This window comes from Chironomus tepperi, unplaced genomic scaffold, assembly GCF_022539635.2.
Source record: "Chironomus tepperi strain 1889 unplaced genomic scaffold, CSIRO-AGI_Ctep_v1 contig_335, whole genome shotgun sequence".
Classification (NCBI taxonomy): Eukaryota; Metazoa; Arthropoda; class Insecta; order Diptera; family Chironomidae; genus Chironomus; species Chironomus tepperi.
Window position 1 is genome coordinate 1,310,485 of NW_027226457.1, and position 22,440 is coordinate 1,332,924.

Below are 22,440 nucleotides of genomic sequence, written 5' to 3' on the forward strand. Positions count from 1 at the left end.
GACTCATATAATGAAATTATCGCATTTAAACATCTATTAAGTACTTATTAACTCTTTTTTCATCGAATACTATTTACATTATAAATTTATAGCTAATAGGTTATTATTGTCATCATACTTGTGGCTTTCATATCATTACACATCAACGAAACTTTAAATAGAAGTCACATTTTGTGGCTTACACATTTCTGCGGTTTTCTTATACACAGCTGTTCGAAGACGATGAATCCATTTATGCGGTTGAATATTGCTGCTGTATGTGTCACATGGCGCTTACCGCAGGCTATGTAAACATCACTAGTTGAGGCAGTGATGGCCAGTTGGTGGCCAGAGGCATAGCCAGAAAATTTTATCCGTTATTTTTTGATTTTTTTTTTAAAAATTTTGAGGAGTTCTGAGAGTGGGACCTGCTCCCAATGGCCCCCCTGGCGATGAGCAACCTGTGTGTCGCGGCACACACCTTGGAGGAAAGCCTCGACTGGAACCACACAGTATACGGTTCATAGGATTTTTTGAGTGTCACGGCACACAGGTTGTCCAGCACTGAGTTAAAGTAAAACACAAATTTTTATATAATAAGCGCAATTTTTCTCTTTATTTACAATATTTTCATTCAGTTTTTCCTTCTTTCATTCATTTAATTTTTTTGTTTTTATTTTCTTCTTTTTTTCATCCATTTTTTTTATTACTGACAACAAAAATTGATCATTTTTCTTGTGTATTAAGCTCCCTTATACATAAATATATGCATAATAATAACTAATTCATTAATTAATAATATAAGCATGTTCTCCATTCTTTCTATTATTCTCGGCTATAATGCAAGAAATTAAAAAAATATTTTCAGGCATTAATCTTGAAAATATAAAAACAAAAAAAAGTGAAAAAATAACTGCACAAAAAATATTTTGATTGACTATTTTCATGATTTGATTTAAATTACAGAATACATAACATGAGTTTGCTTTATGCTATTGGACAATATGTCTGTTAATATTCAAATGAGCTCATTTTTATGAAGATTTTATTGATTTTTGGCTTGATTTGAGGAGTTAAGTGAACTGTATATTTGAGTATTGAGACTTAAGTCATCGAATTAAGGGATGTAGATATAATGCTTGAAGGACTCAGCCTTATGAGCTGGAGGAACTGCGATTAACAATCTGTTGTATCACACCCTTCAAACTTACTGTTTATAGTGGGATCCAAACCACTTTCAAACTCTGTCGTACCCTGGAATGTACCCAGTTACGCCAATTTACGGGAAGGAGGGGGGCTGTCGATAGAGACAGTATTGCATTTAGTATTGAAAATTGGCCCGAGATAGAATCAGCTTTAAGCGTCATCTGAAGGAGGCTATAGATCACAATTGATCTGTACGACCAGCAAAGAGAAGGGGACGGGGCTGTCGATTTAGAATTCAAACCCAAAATATAGCTCATATAACTATTAACAGACATATTGGAAACAACTAAAAAATTAGTTTTACTTAACAATCTTCGTTTTCTTAGCTGTAGTAATTTACATATTTCTATGATGATGATGATGATGATACTAGGAAAAGTTGAATGAAGAAAAAAAGCAAATGGATGAGTAATAACTTGCACCAAATTTTAGTAATATTTAATTAAATTGGAATCGAAATGACAACTTTTTGACTATTAGTGATTGATAAATGCCATTTTCATCTGGTAAGTTTCGAAGATTATAGTCAAAGTTGTCGTCTTTATTTAGACAGGGCTTGAAGTCGACTTGGATTTTGAATCAAGTAGTTGTTTCGATACAAGATCCAAATCGACTGAGAGCTCTGATATTGGCAATTGGCAATGAATTTAAAGCTACTAAAAAATTATGAGAAATGAGATAATTTTTTTCTTTTAAATTCTTAAAATTGAAAATTTACCTAAACTTATCGAGCATCATAACTGACTCGATCAGCACAAATTGTTCATGGCAGTCTATTGGTCCCCATATGACTTCTAAGTGACAATTTTCATGTTAAGTCCCGAATTGAATACCATGTGGTCCGTACTTAGTTTTTAATATGGCAACTAATTGACTGCTACGAAAATCATGTGCCGACCGGATGCCAATTTGAAGGATTCAAAATAAATTCTCAAAAAATAATTTTAATTTACATATAAATTTTTAAATTCTTTTCTAATCCAGTCTTAAAATTTTTGATCATTTATGCCAATATTATACAAGAAAATTCAAAAATGTTGATCCTTAATATCAAAAAACTAGTTTTTGTCCCTAATTAAAAATATCCAATCATTAATTAATTTTAGTGATATTCAAAAATTTGGTGCAGTTCGGGAAGAAAAAAAAGCAGATATAATAATTTACAGTAAACATTTTAAAACCTAAAACACGTTCGTTTTAAAATCTTTAAGAATTTAGCATTGGGAATTAAAGGAAATATGAATTGATTCTTAAGTTTTTAACATTTTTTTCTCTTATTTTTTTGCACTTTAAAATGAAAGGCTTGAAAGCATTTTGATGGTTGTATCAAAAATGATTCGGAGGATTCTCTGTGGTTGACATTTGTTTTTGTGTCTTGGAGAGGATGGAGGGGTAATTTGGGATACTGTCGGTTATTCGGACTAAGTAGGGCATCTAGTATGGATCAATGTTTGCCTTATTTGCTAATGGAAATTGGCGAGTGGTAGCCAGTTATAGGGCCAGTTATAGATGACATCAAAAGGATGTCACGGATCACAATTAGTTTATACGGCCAGCAAATCAAGGAAGGCTATAATATCCATGTCCATTTTCCCATCTCATGGACCTTTAACACATTATTAACCAAATTACACAAACTCGAGCCTTAAATATTCTTCAAATACCTTACATCCTCCACCAACACACCAACCTCATCCACAGAGAATCAAATAGACTTTTTTGTTGCTGATTTATATTTTTTTTATCGTGATACGTTTTAAATTTTTGGAAAATTTACGCTTTCTCATCATCATAACTAGTCATTAAGGTTTTGTTTTACTCTGTATCACCCCCAACGCATCGCCTTTTATAATCACTGAAGAAATATTTATTGTGTTCCTTCGAAACTTTCACTGCTTGCATAGTGTTGCTGTAATGAGAAGTAGATATTGATAGATTGTATATTCATGTTAAGGCACAATGTCCTTACCTTGTCTTAGTTAATAATATACATCCATTTTCTCTTGCTATATTTAGCGAGTATAATTTTGCCAGTTCCAATATTTTATCATACTCTTGAATATCAAAAATTTTCAGTTGTCGTTGCTGATCATCTTGTAAAAATCTATAGATAATAACAGGCTACAAAAAGAATCAAATTTAATTTTTTTCTCATTTCTCACTTAAGAAGATCCTCATTAAAGCTTGTAATTATGGAAAAGCCAGGTCGCTCGTCTCGAACTCGTCGACATCCAGCTCTAATTTCTCTCACTTCACAGAATGTATTTGGTGATGATAGAAAATGATTTGATGTCTCACCTAGAATGAATAATTGACAATTAAGTCTTAATTGTTGGAATTTTTTGGGGTCGTTCACAAATGACGTCCATGATTAATTACAGCTCTCTCGTAGTATGATGACCCCTGTAGCAAACCATTGTCTAAATTACAAACTATACACCACACTTACCTAGTTTATCCATGTTCAAACCCTATGAAATCCCTATTAACTTCACCAAATTGTTAGGACTCAAACTAGGTCAAACCCCCAAAAAATAATAAAATCAACATCCAGTGATTATAGTCTGTTATTCCCATCCGATATGTCAGTGTTGTCAAAACTGTGTGCCGCGGCACACTAGTGTGTGGAAATGTCATGAACCTCATACCTTGTTCAGTTTTGGCCATGGTTTATCACCAAAATGTACCGTGGCACAAACAACTTTGGAGTTTGAACAACACTGCCATATATAACCCTATCCCATTTTTCGAACGTCATACGTGAATACCCCTTATAATAATAAAAAGTAACAGGAGAAAGAGTAATTTAAGGTAAGAAATTATAGGTTCTAAAGAATAAACTAAAAAATGTTCTAGATTTCAGAAATCATAAATTCGATTTTTGGTTCTACAGAACCGAGCAAGCTCAGATCCATAAATAAAAATTTGTTTTTGGGCATGTTACCTCAACAGAATCTAGATAGGTGACATAATTTCTTACCCGACATTTCACTTTCAATCGGTTGCTTATAATTATATGATGATGCAGCAAAGCTACTGCCATAGCCACAATCAGCAACAACACCACTCGTGCTGCTACTACCTTGCATCATGTTACTGTCTAAAGCACCAATTATATTAATTGGATGTGATGCTTGAATACGATTTGAAGGCATTCCATATTTCCTATGATAATCTTCTAATGTATGTGGAGCTTGTGGTGTCTGTGGTCCGCCTAGTGGAAAAATTGGTGATTCCTCTGACGTTGTTGGATCCTGTGCCTCATCAGCCGACATCAGCGTGTCATCATCCTGAATAAAATTATCATCATTTTGTCTATATTGTGACAATTTGTTGCCAACACTCACCACTCCTGTTGTCGATGCCTTCTTATTGGCACGTTTAAATTCATTTTTCGATGCAAAATTAATCATCGCTTCATGTCCCGGCCAATCTGTCAGCTCATCATCACCTTCATGATCACTCTCGTTTGTCTCCTCAGCCTCACTATCACTACTACTCAGCGAACTGGAACTAAGAAAGTCGTTGAAATTACCACAGTCCATAAAATCAGTTTGATCGTCAAATTGTAATTGCATTTTTCGTCGACTCTGTTTATGCTTGTGATGATGATGATGATGAGATGAATGATGATGATGATGGTGATGATGATGTGAGGCAGCATTGTTAATTGGTGTATTAGCATGGTAACCATATGAGGAAGCACTTGGCTTCACCTTTTTCTTATACGTTTCAATTTTATTTACACAATTGTTTAAATGTACAGCCGATGATGTCGATGACGTTGACGTTGTTGTTGCAGTATTTATTGCATTATTTGTAGGCAAGGCTGATTCAAAACTTCCCGACTTTTGTGTCATCTTTTGAAGACTAATCTTTATATCATCTGTAGCATTTGTGCTTACTTCCATATCACTACTGATTGCCGTCGATACGACTGGATTTCTCACCACTTCAGATCGTAAGTCACCGCCATATGTTGAGTGAAAATGCACAACTGGAGCAGAGCTATCTATTTGATCAGTACTTGATCCAACTGGCATCGATGTAAAATTAAAGTTCATTTTACTTCGTGAGTCTTGCGAGATTTTCTCAATCTTCGATACGATACTTTTGTTCAGTGGCAATATCTTCTCCATCGCTTGTCCATGACTCTTTGTTGTTGACATGGATGATGCTCGATTACGACTTTTGTACTCTAGATATGACAATCCATCCTTTTGTGATAAATAACCCCTTTGTCGTGGCACACTACTCGAATGTTTATGGGACTCGTAATATTCATATCTGTCGCGATGCGGACGTTTCCGTTTACCAAAAAATAAATTTGACCGAAAATTTTCTTGATTATGTTTAAGGACGCGCTTCTTCGTGACTGTTCCACTAATTGGAAATATTGGATGTACAGTTGTATGTGGTGTTGATGGTGTCGTTTCATACTCAACAGCCATTCTTTTAAATTTCCTCTTCCTCCTGATATTCGGTCGTGATGGACTGAAATTCTCATTCAATGAGTCTGACTCGAAATTTCCACTCATTGGTGTCTGACGCAATTTAAAGGCTAAGGCAAATGAATGACGATCATCGGAGTCACTCAATATGGAATTGTTGTTTGCACCAGCACCTGGCGTAAAATTATCGTTGTTGTTATTGTCATTATTTGTTGGTGGATCTGTCGGGCTACTTGAACTACTGTCTTCGGTTGGTTGTGGTGGACATGCTAAAAGTATATTGGACATTATTAGTAAGTATATTTAGACTCTTAGGTTGAGTTTAGGTTTGTTCGAATTTGGGTAAGTTGGGACATGAACAAAGCACCTAAGTACATCCATGAGCCAAGAATTCCGATAAAAGATAACATAAATGCACAAAAAAATGATAAAAATTTGTTGATATTTACGTAAATTTCCCGTCGATCTCGTTCGTCTCCTTAGACCCCATCGACTTCCAGTACCACCTCTCAATGTCTCCTCTTCCAATAAGGCCAACGTCAAGTCATGTGAAAATTGATCGAAGCTCAAATTTTTATCAACTTGCATCGTACTTTGTTGTTGTATTTCCTCTCAATTCTTTTTGTTGTTTTCTTGATATAATATTGTACCACCTTGAAGATGATAATAACACCTTATTTTTTTTGATTGGTGACTGACAAGTAATGATAGAGTTATTAATTACGTGTGTCTGTGTCTATGTAATATATAAGTTAAGTAGAAAAAAAAGAATGAGTTCAATAATTTTGCTGTTGACTAATTAATCTCTTTTCTCCATTTGAGGTCAATTTGTTGTGTGATTTCTTGTTGATGGAACTAAAAAAGAAAAAGAAGGTTTGAAGGATACGTGAAATTCCAACGAAATATTCATGTGTAGGTCTATCAAATGCACAATAAAAAGAACATTGTCAAGGTAAAAAGTGCAACATCAATCTACATCATTTATTTTTCATGTGTTTGAATAGTCTTTGTGTTTTCGCACGTACGGTAGACTTGTCTCTCTATACGGGGCGATAATGTTAAAAAAAAGTATGAATGTATGACCTTAAAAAATTATTTTTTTTTCTCTCTTTCAGCTGATCTCTCATTTTTTTAATAGATTTTGTTTTCGAGTGGATGGCGCCGTTGTTTGCTTTTTGTCAGCATGTCTCTGTGGAGTCAGCTGATCAGCATGTGCACAAATGAGTTACTTTTACTTTTTTTATGATTAAAGTTCAATTTGATTATTAAGATTTTTCTGAGTTGTCAGCATGATTGTGTTTTTATGGTAGTGGTTGCTGAGCTGTAAGCTTTACTAGCCATAATAGACATTGAGCATACTCATGAGTATGCTAATTTAGGTGAGTATGCTCATTGTCTGTTTGGATAAAATTGAGGAAATCGACCGAAATCGAGGCTAGAGTCAGTGAATTGTCGTTTGGTAACGAAACGTGACCATGCTAAAGGCAAAACGTCAGAATGACCCATAGGTGTCCTTAGGTGGGTAGCCTGTGTGCCGTGGCACAATTTTTTGGAAATGTCACGAACGGTGCGGTCGAGACATATCACCAATTCTGCACAGTTGCATGGCCAATACAATTGGTGTCACTAGAAACAGCGAAAATGCATCCGAAATCGACAAGACTTTCTCTGCGATCGTTCCTGAATCGGATGACCAAAACTCTAACCACTATGTCACTGATGCTTTTTCGCTGCTTAATCACCAAGGTTTGTCGGAAATCATAGAATATTGTCTGTCTTACATGATCATGACGGCTGAGACAATAGAGTGTTGCTATAGCTAGCCACTAGGAATGTAATTTTCCGATCCACTTCAGCTAATCTTACATTTAAGTCGGTTTCTATATTGAAGATCCCCTACAAAGAATCACATTAGTAAATGCGCTTCAAATGACTTAATTCTCACTGACACATCCAACTGACTTCTCTTTCATTAGTGCATTTAAACTTGAAAAAAGTTTATAATTGCAATAAACTGAGACGATGATCAAATAATGGAATGTTCATGGCTTGTAAAGTTCCAGAAAATGAGAAGATTCTGCTGAAATTTTCAGTCGATAAATGTCTCGTGTTTCGTGGCTGCAAGTGCAGAACTCAGATGCAATTTTTTTTTTGTGAAACTTTTTTTTTCTTCTCTCACACACAATTTTTTTAATGTTCTTCTTATTCTTCCTTCTCATTTACCATCCACACGAAGAGGAATGAAATTGAAAAAGGGGAAAAAATTCATGTTTGAAATTTTTTTACGTCATAATTTCAAAAAATGAAGATTTTTCCAGCAATTTCAAAAGATAATTAAAGTTTGATGGATGTTTTGGGTAGATTTTTGATAGACCTAAATTCCCACATCGTCAATACCTAAAAATTTACTCACTTTCATTTGATTTATGGCGATGAAATTTTTTTATCACCTTAGTTTCAAGTCAATTTTGCTCACGTCTTATCTTTTTTGGAATTTGAAAAAATTTTCGACTATTTTTATGAGATTTTCATCATCTGAATGATATTGTTGATACTTTACAGCATATGCACTTGAGTTCTTTTTAAAATTATACAAAACAATCACATTAAATCAAGCAAAAAAGTTTCTTTTGAGAATTTTTTTGATTAACACTACTTTCAATTCATTTTCCAAACTGTTCCTGTTAACATGAAACAATTTTGAAATGAGGTTACATCGTTTGTGTCTGTCTGTCATGATTTTTTGTCGTCGTCTACTATAATTGCAATTTATCTAAACTTGTTTCATTTCAAGATCATTCCTGCCGCTCTTTTCAATCTGAAAATTTTTATTTGTTAAGTTCACGATGACCTGAAATGTGGAACAGCATGAGAGCCATGCTGCTGCATTGCAAACTGAAACTGAATATTTTGGAGATAGTCAATGTTATTGATTGAGCGGATATAGCGCATGTTTTGAGCACCAATTAGTGGGAATTATTTTAAAATTTGAAATTGCAGCATATACAGCTTATAAGTCAGATTTAGAATCTTCATGATAAGAGTTTTGAAATTCAAATTTTAACGGTTTCTGAAAATTCAAACTTTTTTGTTGACAAAACTTCAATTTGTTAGCAACTTGCGAATTCAATGTCGCCGATGGATGTCTAATTGTTTAAATTTTTGATTAAACAACTACTTAGCTGCTCAACCAGCCGATCAAATTGGATCATTAAGCTACCTTAATATAATTAAAAACACAATTTTCTTTTCTTCATCTTTTTCATCTTTATTGCTTTCTGATTAATTTTTCATTCATACAATTTTCTTACTTAGATTAATTAATAATTATGTTTTTTTTCAACCTCAGTAGGCTTGTAAATTTGAAATATTATTTTTTGTCCATAAAATTATAATATTTTAGTTCGTTTTCGCTATGTTATTGATTTTTTATATTTTGTATGTTTTACCCAGCACTACAAAAGTAAAGAGACACTCAATGTGCATCAATTTAATTTATCCGTTGCCATGTCTCTCGATTTTTGCACTGCTCGGTTTATTTTGCCTCAAATGTGTGCGATTTTAGTTCGTTGCAGTTCAAAATGCGCTTTAGCTTTAAAATGAATTAGTCGAGTGAAGGAAAAATTCTTTCATAGTCTTTTTTAAAGTGAACTCTCTTCTGGCTATTTCCATAATAAACGAATGGATAATAAAATTCATAAAATAAAATGGAATCAATTAATCAATTTATGTTTAATTAATGGAATAGAAAAATATCGAGTGGAGATATTTAGTGAGAGATAAGAGTTTTATTCAGCTATCAACACGATAGCAATTATGAATGTAATGGATGTGCTGATGAGTTTAATATTTTCTGTAATTCAGGTTTGGATCAATTCGTAAGGTTGATATAAATTTTAAAGAAATTTAACGATTTTAGGAAATTTAAATTTGTTCGATAAATTTAACGGATTTTGAATATTCGAATTAGTTTCGTTAAGTTTAGTTAACTTTGTTTACTTTTAGTAAATTTCTTCATTCTTGAATTAATTTTGTCAATATTTCTGTATTTTAGAGTGAAACCAAATCAAGCTTCATCCTAAAATCTTGAAATCACTTCAAAACTAATCTAAGAAAGCTGTTTGTTGCTTACTTCAAGATTGAACTGTTTCAACTAATTACTTCACCGTCAGATCTTCAAACACAGTAAGTACAAATTGCAATATCTTCATCTTCCATTCCATCAAGCTGATAAAACTCTCACCTTTCACTTAAAGTCTTCATTTTCACCAATTTTTTTCTACTCAATTAATTTAATCAGTGATAATTGCATCATATATGTAACTGGATCGCAAATTTATTTACTTTTTATCTAATTAAAAGTTAATCCATCTCATTTTTTTGGATAAATAATTTGTCCTAATTTATATTTTTAACAATTTTTTCCGTTTTTTGTCCAAAATAATTAAATTTTGCGGATTATTTTTTGATCTATGTATGTTTTAGCTATTCAAATTTCATACTATGAGAGATTATTTGATAGTTGAATATAATTTTTTTTGTGTCGTGTTGGGTTGCTGCCTACAACTTGAATATCAGCAGTCAAGGCAGCAAACTCATTTCAAAGTGTATTAAACAATTTTTCACTAATAGATTTTTTAAGCCTTTTTTTCAATATGTAATATGAGTAAGTATCGAATTGAAAATAATTTATGATGTTTAGTTAAGTAAGACGATTAAAAGAGGGTGGTTGGAGTTGCTGGGGATTATTGTGATTGATTTGAACTAGATTTGGTTACTAGCTTAAGTGATTTTAGATTAAATATAGAGTTTCCAAGTCTGAATGTTTCATAAGATTAGTTGATTGATTTTGATGGCGATTCTGTTGATAAATGCATGGTTCTTGATTATTTTTCTTCTAGGATAAAGGTTAAAATTGAAATTAGAGAATGTCCTAGAGCTAGAATCTATAAATTTCCTAAAATGACTCGAATTCAGTGTAAATTGACCCATAGCGTCAATCAACCACAACAATCCCTAGACAGCCTCATCCCACATTCGTTTATAATAACTAGTAAGTTTGATTTGTATGTGATTTTGAGAATATTTAGCGATGAACACTTTCTCGTTTATTCCTGTAATGTCGTGAGCATTGTGTGGATCCTTGTTATATCGACAAGCCCTTGGGATTCGAACCCATCTACTCACAAAAGAGTAATACAGATTTCCGGTCTATTGCCTTACCACTCGGCCACAGATACCTTCATCTATCTCTGACAGATTCGCCAATATATGACTCGATACCCAAGAATCCACTCTGCTCAGACACCACATTTCCTTTCCTTGATTTGCTCTACGGTTAATTCAATTTATAATCAATAATTATAATACTTTGTTATCATTATCAATATTTTTTTGTTAGATTAATTAATTTTCATTTTTCTTTGATATAAAAATTTGATTATTTCTAAAAATGGCAGATTTGAATTTTTAATTCACATTTCTTTATCATTTGAAGATTTTTGCTGATGCGATCAAAGAAAACTCTGGTTTTTTGATGGAAGTAGATTTTTAAAATTGTTACAGCAATGTTTCCACTTTAGTAGACACTAGATTGTAGTGATTCTTGAATTTTCAGATATTCTTCTTAGCTGCTTCTGAAACGGACGGATTAGTCAAGCAAGATCCAGAAGCAGTTCACTAGAACCCCCCTCATCCCCTAACCCCTTTTAAATACTCAAACTACCATCATTCCTAAAAGAACTATAGAATTACTGGTATAAATACACAGAACCCCATGAAAACAAAATTAACTTAATCGGTCTATCCAAAATAGCTTCAAGGATGACTTCGATCTATAGAAATAAATATGATAAGAAGTCTTCAAAAGAATCCCTGCAGTTCACATGATGTGAACATATAATTCAAAATCCATTTTTATCTCTTTATAAGAGATATGAAGTCTCTTTTTACATTTTAATAATCTACTTCCATCTCAAAAAGACTTTTGAGTTACTTCCTTTCGAAAATTTGTTTATTTTTTTCTAGAATTTCAAATTATTGAAAAATGTCCTACAAAGCGAACAGAAATTTTTCTTTAGGACATTTAATTTAATTCTTTATGATTAATATTACAGACATTCATTTCTCGATTATTTTTTGGATACCTTTTAATGGAATTAGTTGGTGGAAGTTTTTGAGGACAAACTCTTGAGCTGTCTTGATGACATTTGTCAGATTTATGCAGATTATATGAGATTCAGGTCAAAGGCTGTTGACAATTTTTGAATCTCTCACTTCGAATTTAATTTTTCAATTTTTAAGCTGAATATTCTTGAAATCTTTTGAAAATTAGACTCTAATGATAGAAAAACATGGCAAGAAAGCATTGATATCATTGAGATATGTAAATTCATGCTTTAAATGCTTAAATTTAAAAAAAAATATTTTACAAAATGTCATTTTGAAATTTAAAATTCAAAAAGTTGTTAACATAAAACTTTTCAATGATTGCTATGTTTTATTGAATTCAGCATTATATTTCAATTAAGAACATAGAATTTCAAAATCAAATTGAGAATATTTTTAGACATTTTCAAGAATGCCTGATTTGAATGTAAATTTCACAAAAAATTCCACCAGCAAATTCCTCCATCTGCCGTCTTTCTTCTTGCACATAAAATTGTTTCTCCGACAAAACTTTATTTCAATTTATTTTATGATTCATTCCACAATTTTCAATTTAATTTAATTTAATTATTTTTCTTATCAAAATTCATTCGCTAATTTTTTTTTGTTTGTTCCATTTAAGAGATAAAAAAAGTATTATCCACTACTTATTGTTCTGTTCCTGTGTATGTGATTGTAAAGTTAATTAATTTTACTTTATCATTATCATCAATGATTTAATGCAATTTATTCTGATTACGCATTTTTTTTACGGGCCGAAACCTTCAAAAAGTTTCGATGAAAAAAAGTATTTTTTTTTCAAGTGAGAATTAAATTAAAGCACATTTAGTGGGCCGACTGGTTACGTGATTGAATTCAGCTTGTAAAGCTGTTTATTGTGTTGTAATTATAGGGTTCATTTGGCTATATAATTGCCTCATAATAATACTGACCGTCAATAACAGTTATGTACAATATTATCGGGCAATTACACAGTCAGCTGTAAAAGTTAACGATTGCTATTGTTTGATTCACAAATCGGAATTGAGAGTGAATGAACTTCATCTTGAGATTCTTCAATGAGTTCAAAAATTTAACGGACTTTGCAAATTCAAATTTTATTCGTTATGTTTAACGAAAGTAATTTATCTTTTTATTTACATTTTCTTGTGCGACAAATTGTTTCAAAGTTTTAATTTAATTAAAATTAGTGAATATTGTAGACTAAAAGCTGTTTGACTACCTCTATCATAGGTAAGTGATATTCAAAATTGATGAAATAAGGAGTGATTCAAAGCAAATATTAATATAGTTTTGAAAATATTAAAAGATGCAAAGTCATTGCGTTCTAGATTGACAATTTTCATAGAAATTTGAAATCAATTGGTAAGTCTTTATTATGAAGAAGGCATTATCCTCAAAGAATTTATCACAACTGACACAGATAACTAGGCTATTGACATTCCCCAGAGCTTTACTTAATCTGCGACGATTTGCACTTACATTCTTATCACAAACCATCAACATACAATGTTGCTTTACTTTAATTCCCACGAAAGTCAAATCAAAAAATTGCAATTACTTTTTTCATTTAATGCAATTAATTTTCATCACATTTATCTAACACATTTAATTTAATTAAGATAAGATCATGGAAAAAATGAAATGCACAGTAATTATTTTTTATCTTTATCATTTTCTTTATTAAACAACTAAAGTTATTTACCTTTTACTTCATGAATGATTTGAAAGAAATTGACAAAACAGTCTTGCTAATGTGTGTGTAAAAATTTTCTTCATATTCTTGTTTTTTTGGACAATATTTATTTTAATTTTAATAATTAACTTCCATGCTTAAGCACCGAAGATGTATATTTTTTGACTAGCATCGTGATTAATTATTTGTTTATGTATAAATATATTTATAATATGTTTATAGCTCACATATGCAAAGCTATGTAATTTTTTGGGCCATATGTATGTATTTTTGGTGAATCTATGAGTGGATGGGATGGAATTGATTAAGAGTTTTTCATGTTCTGGATGTTGTAATTAGGACTGCAAATTTGCTAGACATAGTTAACATTGACAAAATTTGTCATTTCAATAATAGTAAGCTTTGCATTACTTCAAGTCACTTGGACGAGTCACTAATCACTCGGACAAGAGTCTAGTCACTAACTACTTGCCATAATCACTAGTCTTTTGGACTAGTCACTATATTCCATACCATCCACTCAAACATCCATAATCTTCTAAATGCAATAATTGTCATAACTAATTTATGCATAATGTTAGAGAAAAAATGACAATAGAAAGAAATTTGACATGATTTCTATCAATATAATTTTAATATATATCATAATTTATTCAATTATCTACCATAATTCATGTAATTCTTCTTTAAATTGACTCCATTTGCTCTTCCAATATTGGCGGTGGTGAGATCGAATGTGTTTGCGGTGAATTCCAATTAGGAAATAATGATGAAGTGTTCTGCAATTTATTTTTTATATAGCAAATCAAGTCCGCAACAAGCCATGTGGGATGGTGATGATGATGATGTCCAAACGATTTTTTTGATATCGGTGTGGACAGATGAGAGATGATAGAAATAGCAAAATGGAGAAAAAAAAAGCAAATTGATATTTTTTTAGCATTTGTCATTTTTTAACAAATTTATAGACATTGCAAAAATATGTTGGATAGGCAAAAAACTAGAAAAAGCTTCAAAAAATTAAAAAGACATCAAGCAAGTTTCACAGCAAAAACAGTATTTTCGTCATCTTGATAGAGTATTTTGTCATAAAAGTTGGTTGGAACTAAGTCAAAGACTGCTTGGTAGCTCATCAACTAGAACTATTAAGCATAAGGTCTAAGTTTGTTATAACGGTCATTTGAGATTTGAATAATATTTATTGTACATAGTTGGAAACCCCTTTTCATACAAAAGTTCAGTCTGTTTTGGAACTCCGATAAATAATCCTCAAAAATCATTAGCAAATCATATCCACTGCAAAATAAGAAAGCAACAAAACAATAATAATCAACTCATAAAGTTAGATCCTTTAATAAAGCAAACAGAATCAATTAATACATCAAAATAATAAGCAAAGTACAGCAATACAGCATCTATCGATAATAAAATACCTGATGATAAAGTGGCTGATGAAAAAGATCATGTGTATTGGCAGTAGAAGCTTCACTAATTTGACATGAGCTCTGTAAATTATTTGATAAATTATTCCATATTCCAGTCGAATCGCTCGATTGATTAGGCTGTGGTGAGAGTGATGGCGATAATGATGATGGCTGATTGCTACTTCCATTACCATTATTACTATACAAATGTGTTGTTTTAAGTAATTTTGGTGAATTCATGAGGGATGATGATGGCGATGATGTTGATGGATTCTCAACAATTTGCTGAAATGCCAGTAAATCTTCCGATTCACTTTCACTTAATGGAAATGGCAGTGGTGGTAAGATTTGTTGTGTTTGTGCAATTTTATAGCTCTGTTGTCGTAACATTTGTCGTCGACTCAAACCACTCAATGTTGTTTCCATAGCGCCTTGCTTCTGTAATAATGTTTGACGTTTCTGTTGTAGCAATCGATGTTGCATGAGTTGTTGCTGTAATGGAGGTTTTTGTAATGATGTTGCCTGCTGGGAATCTGCCTTCATCGTAATATGCTTAATGCTATTCATATCACCATTATCATGCTTTGCCAAGTCATTCTTCATCATACCAACGTATGTATTTATGTCAGATGTGATTCCGCTGACGGTTTTATTAAAATAACTGCAGTCTTGTCCGCCATTTTTATAGTTACTTCCACCACCGCTGAGTAATGCTATCGTTGTTGTACTGAGATCTCCAGCAGTCTTAATTGGCGTAATATGAAATTGACTATGTTGCATTTGTCGTACATTCATCTCATCTGGCGGTACACTTGATTGATATTGTGAGGTTAATTGTGCTGCCTCTTGCTGCAATAAGTGTAATTCTAAAACACCCTTTGCCTTGCATGCCTCATGCAATCGTTGACTATTAAATGCAACAGAACTGAGTGGATTATCAACTTGACTTAAAATCCCTTGTGCGACCAAACCATCGCTAGCACGTCGACCCTCACGAAAATCAACAGGTGAGCGAGTAACAGCACGACACTTTTGTGTAAAGTGTCCCATTGGATTATTACGAAGAAATGAACATGGCGTTTTGCCCGACATTGAGACGTAGACACACGGATGATGTATTGTTGATGATGAGGTTACGGGTCGATAAGATGTTGCTGAAATTGACAAGTAAATTGGAACATTATTTGAGGTTAATTTAAGGCACGAAAATCAGAATGATTATATTTGGACATTGCCCACTGAGATTTCTAAATGACACTTACCATCCTCCTTATTTTCTCCTTCCATGACATTACCGCTTGCCGCGCATGATGGCAAACTGCTTGCCAAATCACTACAGTCTGATAAATTTAAATCCAAACTCTCAAATGTCGAGAAGTTGCTACGCGACGAGTCACAACTCAAATTCTGGCTCAAGCTTTTTGATGGAAAATTTGTGACAACACCACTCGATGAGCTTGATGATGCATAAGAATTCAATCGTTGAATTGTCGATGAGATTGTCGTCGGCGTTGGTGTGTCATCCATTTCTGTTCATGAATGGATAGAGACTTATATTGACATGAAAATATATATTTTATTATTTATAGACATCCTACCTCCATGATCGTCTGTATCACAACCTTCGTCCGTACTCGAACTGTATTGTTGTGTAATTTGCGTATGCCGTGGCTGCATAGAGTCTGCTGCTGCCTGCTCCAATTGTTGTAAATACTGATAAGTGTGCAAATTATTGAAAAAATCCTTAAATGGCGGAGTCGCTTTTGCTAAATCACCAAAATTCAACATTTTCTCGTTTTTTAATCCACCCAATGGATCGGAATGTCGTTGCGCTTGATTTGCTGTCACCGATGACTGTTGCAATGATGCTGTAGCAATTTGTTGTGCTTGAATGTCATTTGATAATGGAATTTGTTGTGTATAAACGTTTGAGGGCGACGGATTAACATTTGTTTGTGGCATATAACGAATCGTTGAATCGTGTGATGGTCTCATTCCTGCAACTGCTGGTGGTGCTGGTGGTGGGGGTGTTGGTACATTTGACGACGGATTCTGTTTTTTGTAAAATGGATGAAAAAATGAGGGAATTTTTTTTTATTAAAAAGTTTTGCATTTGAATGAAGTGCTTTGCTGGTTATTGGTTTGTTCTGTTTTTTAAAGCATTGTTGTGGCAGTTCTTTATGTCAAGGGATGGATACTTTTAGGGACAATAAGGGTACCATTACTAAGGTGGGTCATTTGAGTTCTACCTGTTTTATGCAACCAAATCCATCAGTTTACCATAAATAGGTTCGTCCAAAAGTGCAGCCCGCAGGCAAAAAAAGCAGGCCTGCAGCCTTGGACGAACTATTAGGTACAACCAAATACTGCTATAGACCTGCGGTTTCAAGAACAAATCATAGTTTACCACCTTGACATAAAGTTCCATATTTCAAACAACTAACTAGCTACAGTCATGCAATAAAATAGTAGAACAAATAAGGCCATAAGCATAATAATAACAGCAAATAATAATAATAATAATTACGTACTTATAAATTATAATTTTTTTGTTATGTCTTAATTTAACTATGAGCTCATGAAGAAGAAGGAAAAACTACAAAAAGAGCATGAAAAATTGCGACGTCATAAAAGTGAATGCTTGCAGGAAACTACCACAATAATGCCTCTCGCGTCGTCATCATCCACTCCACCATTGTGCTTTAAAAAACTATTTTCTTTTGTTCTTTTTTTTCATGCACGATGAGATTCAGACATTAAAGGATGTATGAAAGGAGTTTCCAACAAACATTTCCTCTAACGACTAGCTTATGTGCAAGTACAGCTTTTTTTTTGGGAGTGAATAGTACGTGCTTTAAATTAATTTCGATTCTTTGATCAGTTACTAAAATTGATTTTAAAATTCAATTGGCATTCAAGGTGGTATTTGACAAATTTTACACTAGATTCAATTGATGACTACTTAGGGATTTAAGCTACCCACAAGCAATTGGTTTTAGGTTGCAAGAGTGAATGACCCTAGCTTTGGGTGCTTCCTCCCCTTCAAGTTACACACCCTCCTCTAGTTCCCCAAGACTCCTCAACATACTTCCCTTGCTTAAGCCAGTGGTGTGCAACCGTTTATACCACGACAATTTGGCTGTAAGCCTTGACCGAAAGAACAAATGGATTACAGTTCATGGCAATTATAAAAGGTTGTTCACCACTTGTTTAAGCTGTCACAAAATCGTAGACCTCCCATTCCCCCTCCTGAATCCTAAATGTCGAACGACCTCCTAAGTACTTTAGGTCCATTATCACAGTATTTTTGTTCAATTTTCCTTATTCAACAGCCATTAATCTACTTTAACTCCAAGTTTCAGTTAATTTTACAATCCATAACTAATGCAAAGCAATTCAAATGCATTGTATCCCTCGGTTCCTCCAAAAACTTTGTCCTCAATTCTCTCTCAAACAAAGAGAAAAGGAGAAACTTAAAAGTAAATTATGAATTCAACGTGTGTCTGCTAAGATATTCATGCGACTATTGTTCACAAGATTTATACTTAAAGCCAGCAGAGTCAGATAACATCATATTAAAGTAAATAGTTTGTGATAAATTGTGGTAAATGTGAGAAAGTTCTTATAAAAACTGAAGTAGAAATAAAGGAAGGAGAAGAACAAAAAATAAGATAAGGAACAAAAAAAAAAGTTCAAAAGTAACAACAAAAAAATTAATAATAAAAAAAGAAGATATAGATCCATTTTTCCTCTTTCTTAGGAGCTTTTTATTAATGTAATAATAAAGTATATAGTATTTGAGTTTATTCATCATGTGCATTTAACTTTTTTTTCATCTTTTTCTACTAGTTTTCGTATTTTTTTGCATTTGTAAAATCAGTCTTTGTGAATTTAAAAAGATATAGAATAATAATTTCAAGTGATAAAAAAAATATATAGAATATGCTGTGAGTAGGCAAATGATCTTCATGATATCAATACTTTGGGATCTTCGAAAATTATAATTTCGATTTTCGAAACTCAAAAATTTGATCTTCGAATGTTAAAAATTCGATTTTCGAATCTTAAAATCTTCGAATATTCAAAATTTGATCTTCGAAAGTTAAAAATTCGATTTTCGAAAGTTGAAAATTTGATTTTCGAAAGCTCAAAGTTTGATTTTCGAAAGTTAAAAACTTGATTTTCAATTGAAATTGGTTGCTTTGATCACAACCCCTTTCCAAAAACATGACCCAAATATATATTCATTAATTCCCAAGAACTTTATATCCAACGAAAAAAAGGTCATTTGCCTACTGTGAAAATAATTAATTCATTTATAGAACAAACAAAAAAATATATAAAGAAGAAATTGGAACATGCAAATGCACTCAGCAGTTCTGCTTTAATCACCCTCAAGCCGAAAGTCAATGACGAATCTCTCGCTTGGATCTTAATTAATTTTTTTTTCGTATTTATACAAAAATTCCATTTAATAAAAAAGGTTACAAAGCTTATGCTGTATTACTTAACAAATGCTCTGTGTGTGTAGGATAAACAGCTCATACCTTAAAGAAAATTTCAAAATAAGCAAAAGATCCTTGACATAAACTCACAGAATCAACCAAAGTAAAACATTGTTGTTCGATGCAGAAACGACAGTAAATCCCACACGTGGGACGAGAAATTATTCTCATTCCCACATGACATGGAACTCTTTGTGTATATGCATGAATGTTCCAATTTCTTCACAAAAAAGCAATAAAATATTGTTCAAAAAAAATAAGTAAAAACTTTAAGCTTTGACATTGAATTCATCCTTAGCACTAGAAATTTTAGGATAATAAAAAAGGAAATCTTCATGCTTAACAATAATTAATTACATCAGTTTGCGGCAACGGCAATGGACTCTGCTGAAGTGTTGCAAACAGCTTTGCTGCCTCGGCTGACATATGATATGCTGAGAAATTCGGTATTTGAGACTTTGAGTCGAAACTATTGGACGATGTTAGTATACGATGCTGTTGATGATGATGATGATATGATGATGGTTGATTAAATTGACCTCCAGGCGATGGTTGTGGTGATGTATGATGAGAAAAGTGTCCCGCTTGGGGATAAAGGGAATTCGGTTGTTGCTGCTGCTGTTGTTGTTCGAGCAGTGCTGATGGGATTTGCACTTGTGGTGCCATAATTGACGATTGTTGTTGTTGCTGCTGCTGTGTTCGACTTGTGTCTACCACTGCTGTTGCCTGATTTTTTGATAGAAGTGAGAATTAATGATATTAATTTTTTTTGGATGTGATAATCAGTAAGAGTTCTAGGAAGGGGTATAGATTGAGTGTCTGTAATTTAGAGTACGGTCTGCACGTGAGACATCTTTTGAGCTGATTTGCACAGATATAAGAACCCTAAAGTAAATTATAGGCTTCAAATTTGAGAACACCTTCATCTGTAGTGCAGCAAAAGGATGTCCCAGGTAGAATAATCCTACACATATCTCTTAAGACAGTTAGAAGAAGCTAGTGCAATATAGCTAAGGCTATTTGACAATCCAGATACAGCACCGTAATATAAATTACAATTTAATCTCCTTAAAAGCTCACCTGCTGCAACAATCTACGACAATCCTCCGTGCTCTGCTTAATAATACGTTGCGCATCAAGTCCACCAGATAAGAATCGATTGGACGCAACACGTGGTGAATGCTGATGAATAACGCCACTATCCCTTAATATAATTGAATTGTTCTCTCTCGATCCTAATGACAATTGATTGCTATTATTATATGGTGACATACTATTAGATCCACTACTGCTATTCAAAAATGGCGAACTACAATCGCGTTCTCGTGATGAATATGTCGATGATGAATTATAGCCTGAATTACTATTATTATTTATGTTATTATTGTATGATGAACCGCGAAAGTATGTTTGACTATCTTTAATTGATGATGATGATGATTGCTCTCTAATGCTAGTATCACGCAAAATCATTGATGGTATTGGTGTTTGCATTATGCTTGATATTGTTTCTGAACTACGATTATTTGAAGTGACATTGGCTTGATGACGTGGCGATATTGGTGGTTCGGATCTACATCAAAAAAATGGTATATCCATGTCAAAAAAGCAGTTGATGATAAAAACATTAAGGTGTGGATTTATTTACCTTTGGTGCGTTCCAAGGCCTAGCTTACGCATTGCCTGCTCGGCTATTGAACTTGGCCGTCGTCTTTGTGAGTCAAGGGATGGATGCTTTGGTGTTCCGTTTTGATTACTACCATTGTTATCCTGAGACATTGTGCGATTCTTAAGTCGCTCGAGGAGGAGTAAGTAGAAGGCTTGGTAATGGTCGTAGCTATTTGACTGTGAAATGATGATGGATATTAATCAAATGGAATTTATAAGGATTTTTTAGCTATTATTAGAGATTTTTTTTCATGGAAAGTGACTGAGGGGTGGGTTTATTGCTCGGATTTTTGTGCATCGGGGACATCCTAGGATTTAAAATTGATTTTGAAAAAATGTTAAATCTCAGGACTAATGATCAATCCACCTTCCATCAATTACATATTTGATACTTAATGTCTCACCTTTAAACTCTCCCTCGTCCGTTGAGCATCAATACCCAAATTCTGCATTATCCTCAAAATTTGATCATTTGGCTCATATGTTGTATTCGTATTCATCACATTATTAACTAACGGTGCTTCCATAACCTCAGCCATCATCCAACGATGTCGCTTGATTTGCTCAATCGTTACACGTCGACTTGGATCAAGTACCAACATTTTTCTTATCAGCGACTCACAGTCTGTGGATGGAAGTAAAGGAAAAAGTTTTAATTTGGTGCGAAAAAGGAGAAAATTAATTGAAAAATTTGCTGCTCTTGACAATTTAATGGAAAATTGAAGATTGATATCGAGGAATTAAAATTCAAACAAACTTTTCAGCATAAAGTTTTTCACCCTTGACGAAAAAATATCCATAAAATGAAATAATACACTCTGAATCTACAACTTATCATGTCTTCTTTGTTCTCTTATCGGAAATGAATAAGCTCGAACGTATGAGAATTGAAAACCAACAAAAAAAGGAAGTTCTTTTTGACTTTTTTGAACTGTTGTGTGCTGTAAATTGCCATTTTACGACCGTAAAATTGATTTTCTTCGTGCCTATAAATTTTATTTTCATGACTTTAAATGAAATCATTTTTACTTTAGATGTGTATTAGCATAATGGATCGAAATTGATGTTATTGAGAATTTTGTGGATGTTGAATGCAATTGCGTGATCAGAATTTTGAGAATGTGATAGATTTGGTTTGAATTTTAACGGTTAAAAAATATTTGAAATTTTAACGGTCAAAAAATATTTGAAATTTTTTAACGAAAGAAAAATTCAAAAAATAACGGTTTTTATGAGAATTTTTGGTTTATCTTATATTCATGATTGGATTGGATATGAACATCCAAAACTATTCTGATCAAGTAAGAATTTTTCCCACGAAAATAAATCCCATCAATATAAAT

The 22,440-nt window shown here is 32.9% G+C and overlaps 2 protein-coding genes across 4 annotated transcripts in view; both read right to left on the reverse strand.

Moving 5' to 3' along the window:
* Positions 1-2,007: 2,007 nt before the first annotated feature.
* Positions 2,008-8,313, reverse strand: LOC139093179 (histone-lysine N-methyltransferase set1). Of its 3 annotated transcripts, XM_070643788.1 has the most exons (8): positions 8,050-8,313; positions 6,361-6,491; positions 6,086-6,289; positions 4,533-5,905; positions 4,166-4,475; positions 3,348-3,483; positions 3,155-3,289; positions 2,008-3,094 (listed from the first exon to the last, which is right to left on the reverse strand). In XM_070643788.1, exons 3-8 carry the CDS (start codon positions 6,222-6,224, stop codon positions 3,001-3,003), a joined length of 2,187 nt encoding a protein of 728 aa, XP_070499889.1. In that variant the 5' UTR covers positions 6,225-6,289; positions 6,361-6,491; positions 8,050-8,313; the 3' UTR covers positions 2,008-3,000. The 3 variants fall into 3 exon arrangements, with proteins under 3 accessions (XP_070499889.1, XP_070499891.1, XP_070499890.1); XM_070643790.1 differs by having other exon boundaries at positions 4,268-4,475; positions 6,086-6,491; XM_070643789.1 differs by lacking the exon at positions 8,050-8,313 and adding an exon at positions 7,418-7,547 and having other exon boundaries at positions 6,086-6,491.
* Positions 8,314-11,248: 2,935 nt separating this feature from the next.
* Positions 11,249-22,440, reverse strand: part of Sik2 (Salt-inducible kinase 2) — an 85,471-nt gene continuing 74,279 nt past the window's right edge. Inside the window, exons 8-15 of the mRNA XM_070644213.1 lie at positions 21,502-21,722; positions 21,078-21,274; positions 20,510-21,002; positions 19,787-20,155; positions 16,523-16,976; positions 16,187-16,453; positions 14,934-16,078; positions 11,249-14,279 (exon numbers count right to left, since the gene is read on the reverse strand). Coding sequence (XP_070500314.1) covers positions 14,187-14,279; positions 14,934-16,078; positions 16,187-16,453; positions 16,523-16,976; positions 19,787-20,155; positions 20,510-21,002; positions 21,078-21,274; positions 21,502-21,722 — 3,239 coding nt within the window. The 3' untranslated portion in view covers positions 11,249-14,186. The remainder of the gene's footprint in view (positions 14,280-14,933; positions 16,079-16,186; positions 16,454-16,522; positions 16,977-19,786; positions 20,156-20,509; positions 21,003-21,077; positions 21,275-21,501; positions 21,723-22,440) is intronic.

Coding starts and splice junctions, on each gene's coding strand:
- LOC139093179 (XM_070643788.1), bottom strand. CDS start 6,224: ATGCAAGTTGATAAAAATTTGAGCTTCGATCAATTTTCACATGACTTG. Junction 4,476..4,532: donor AGGCATCGACAACAGGAGTG/GTGAGTGTTGGC, acceptor AATTTTATTCAG/GATGATGACACGCTGATGTC. Junction 3,290..3,347: donor TTTAATGAGGATCTTCTTAA/GTGAGAAATGAG, acceptor TATTATCTATAG/ATTTTTACAAGATGATCAGC.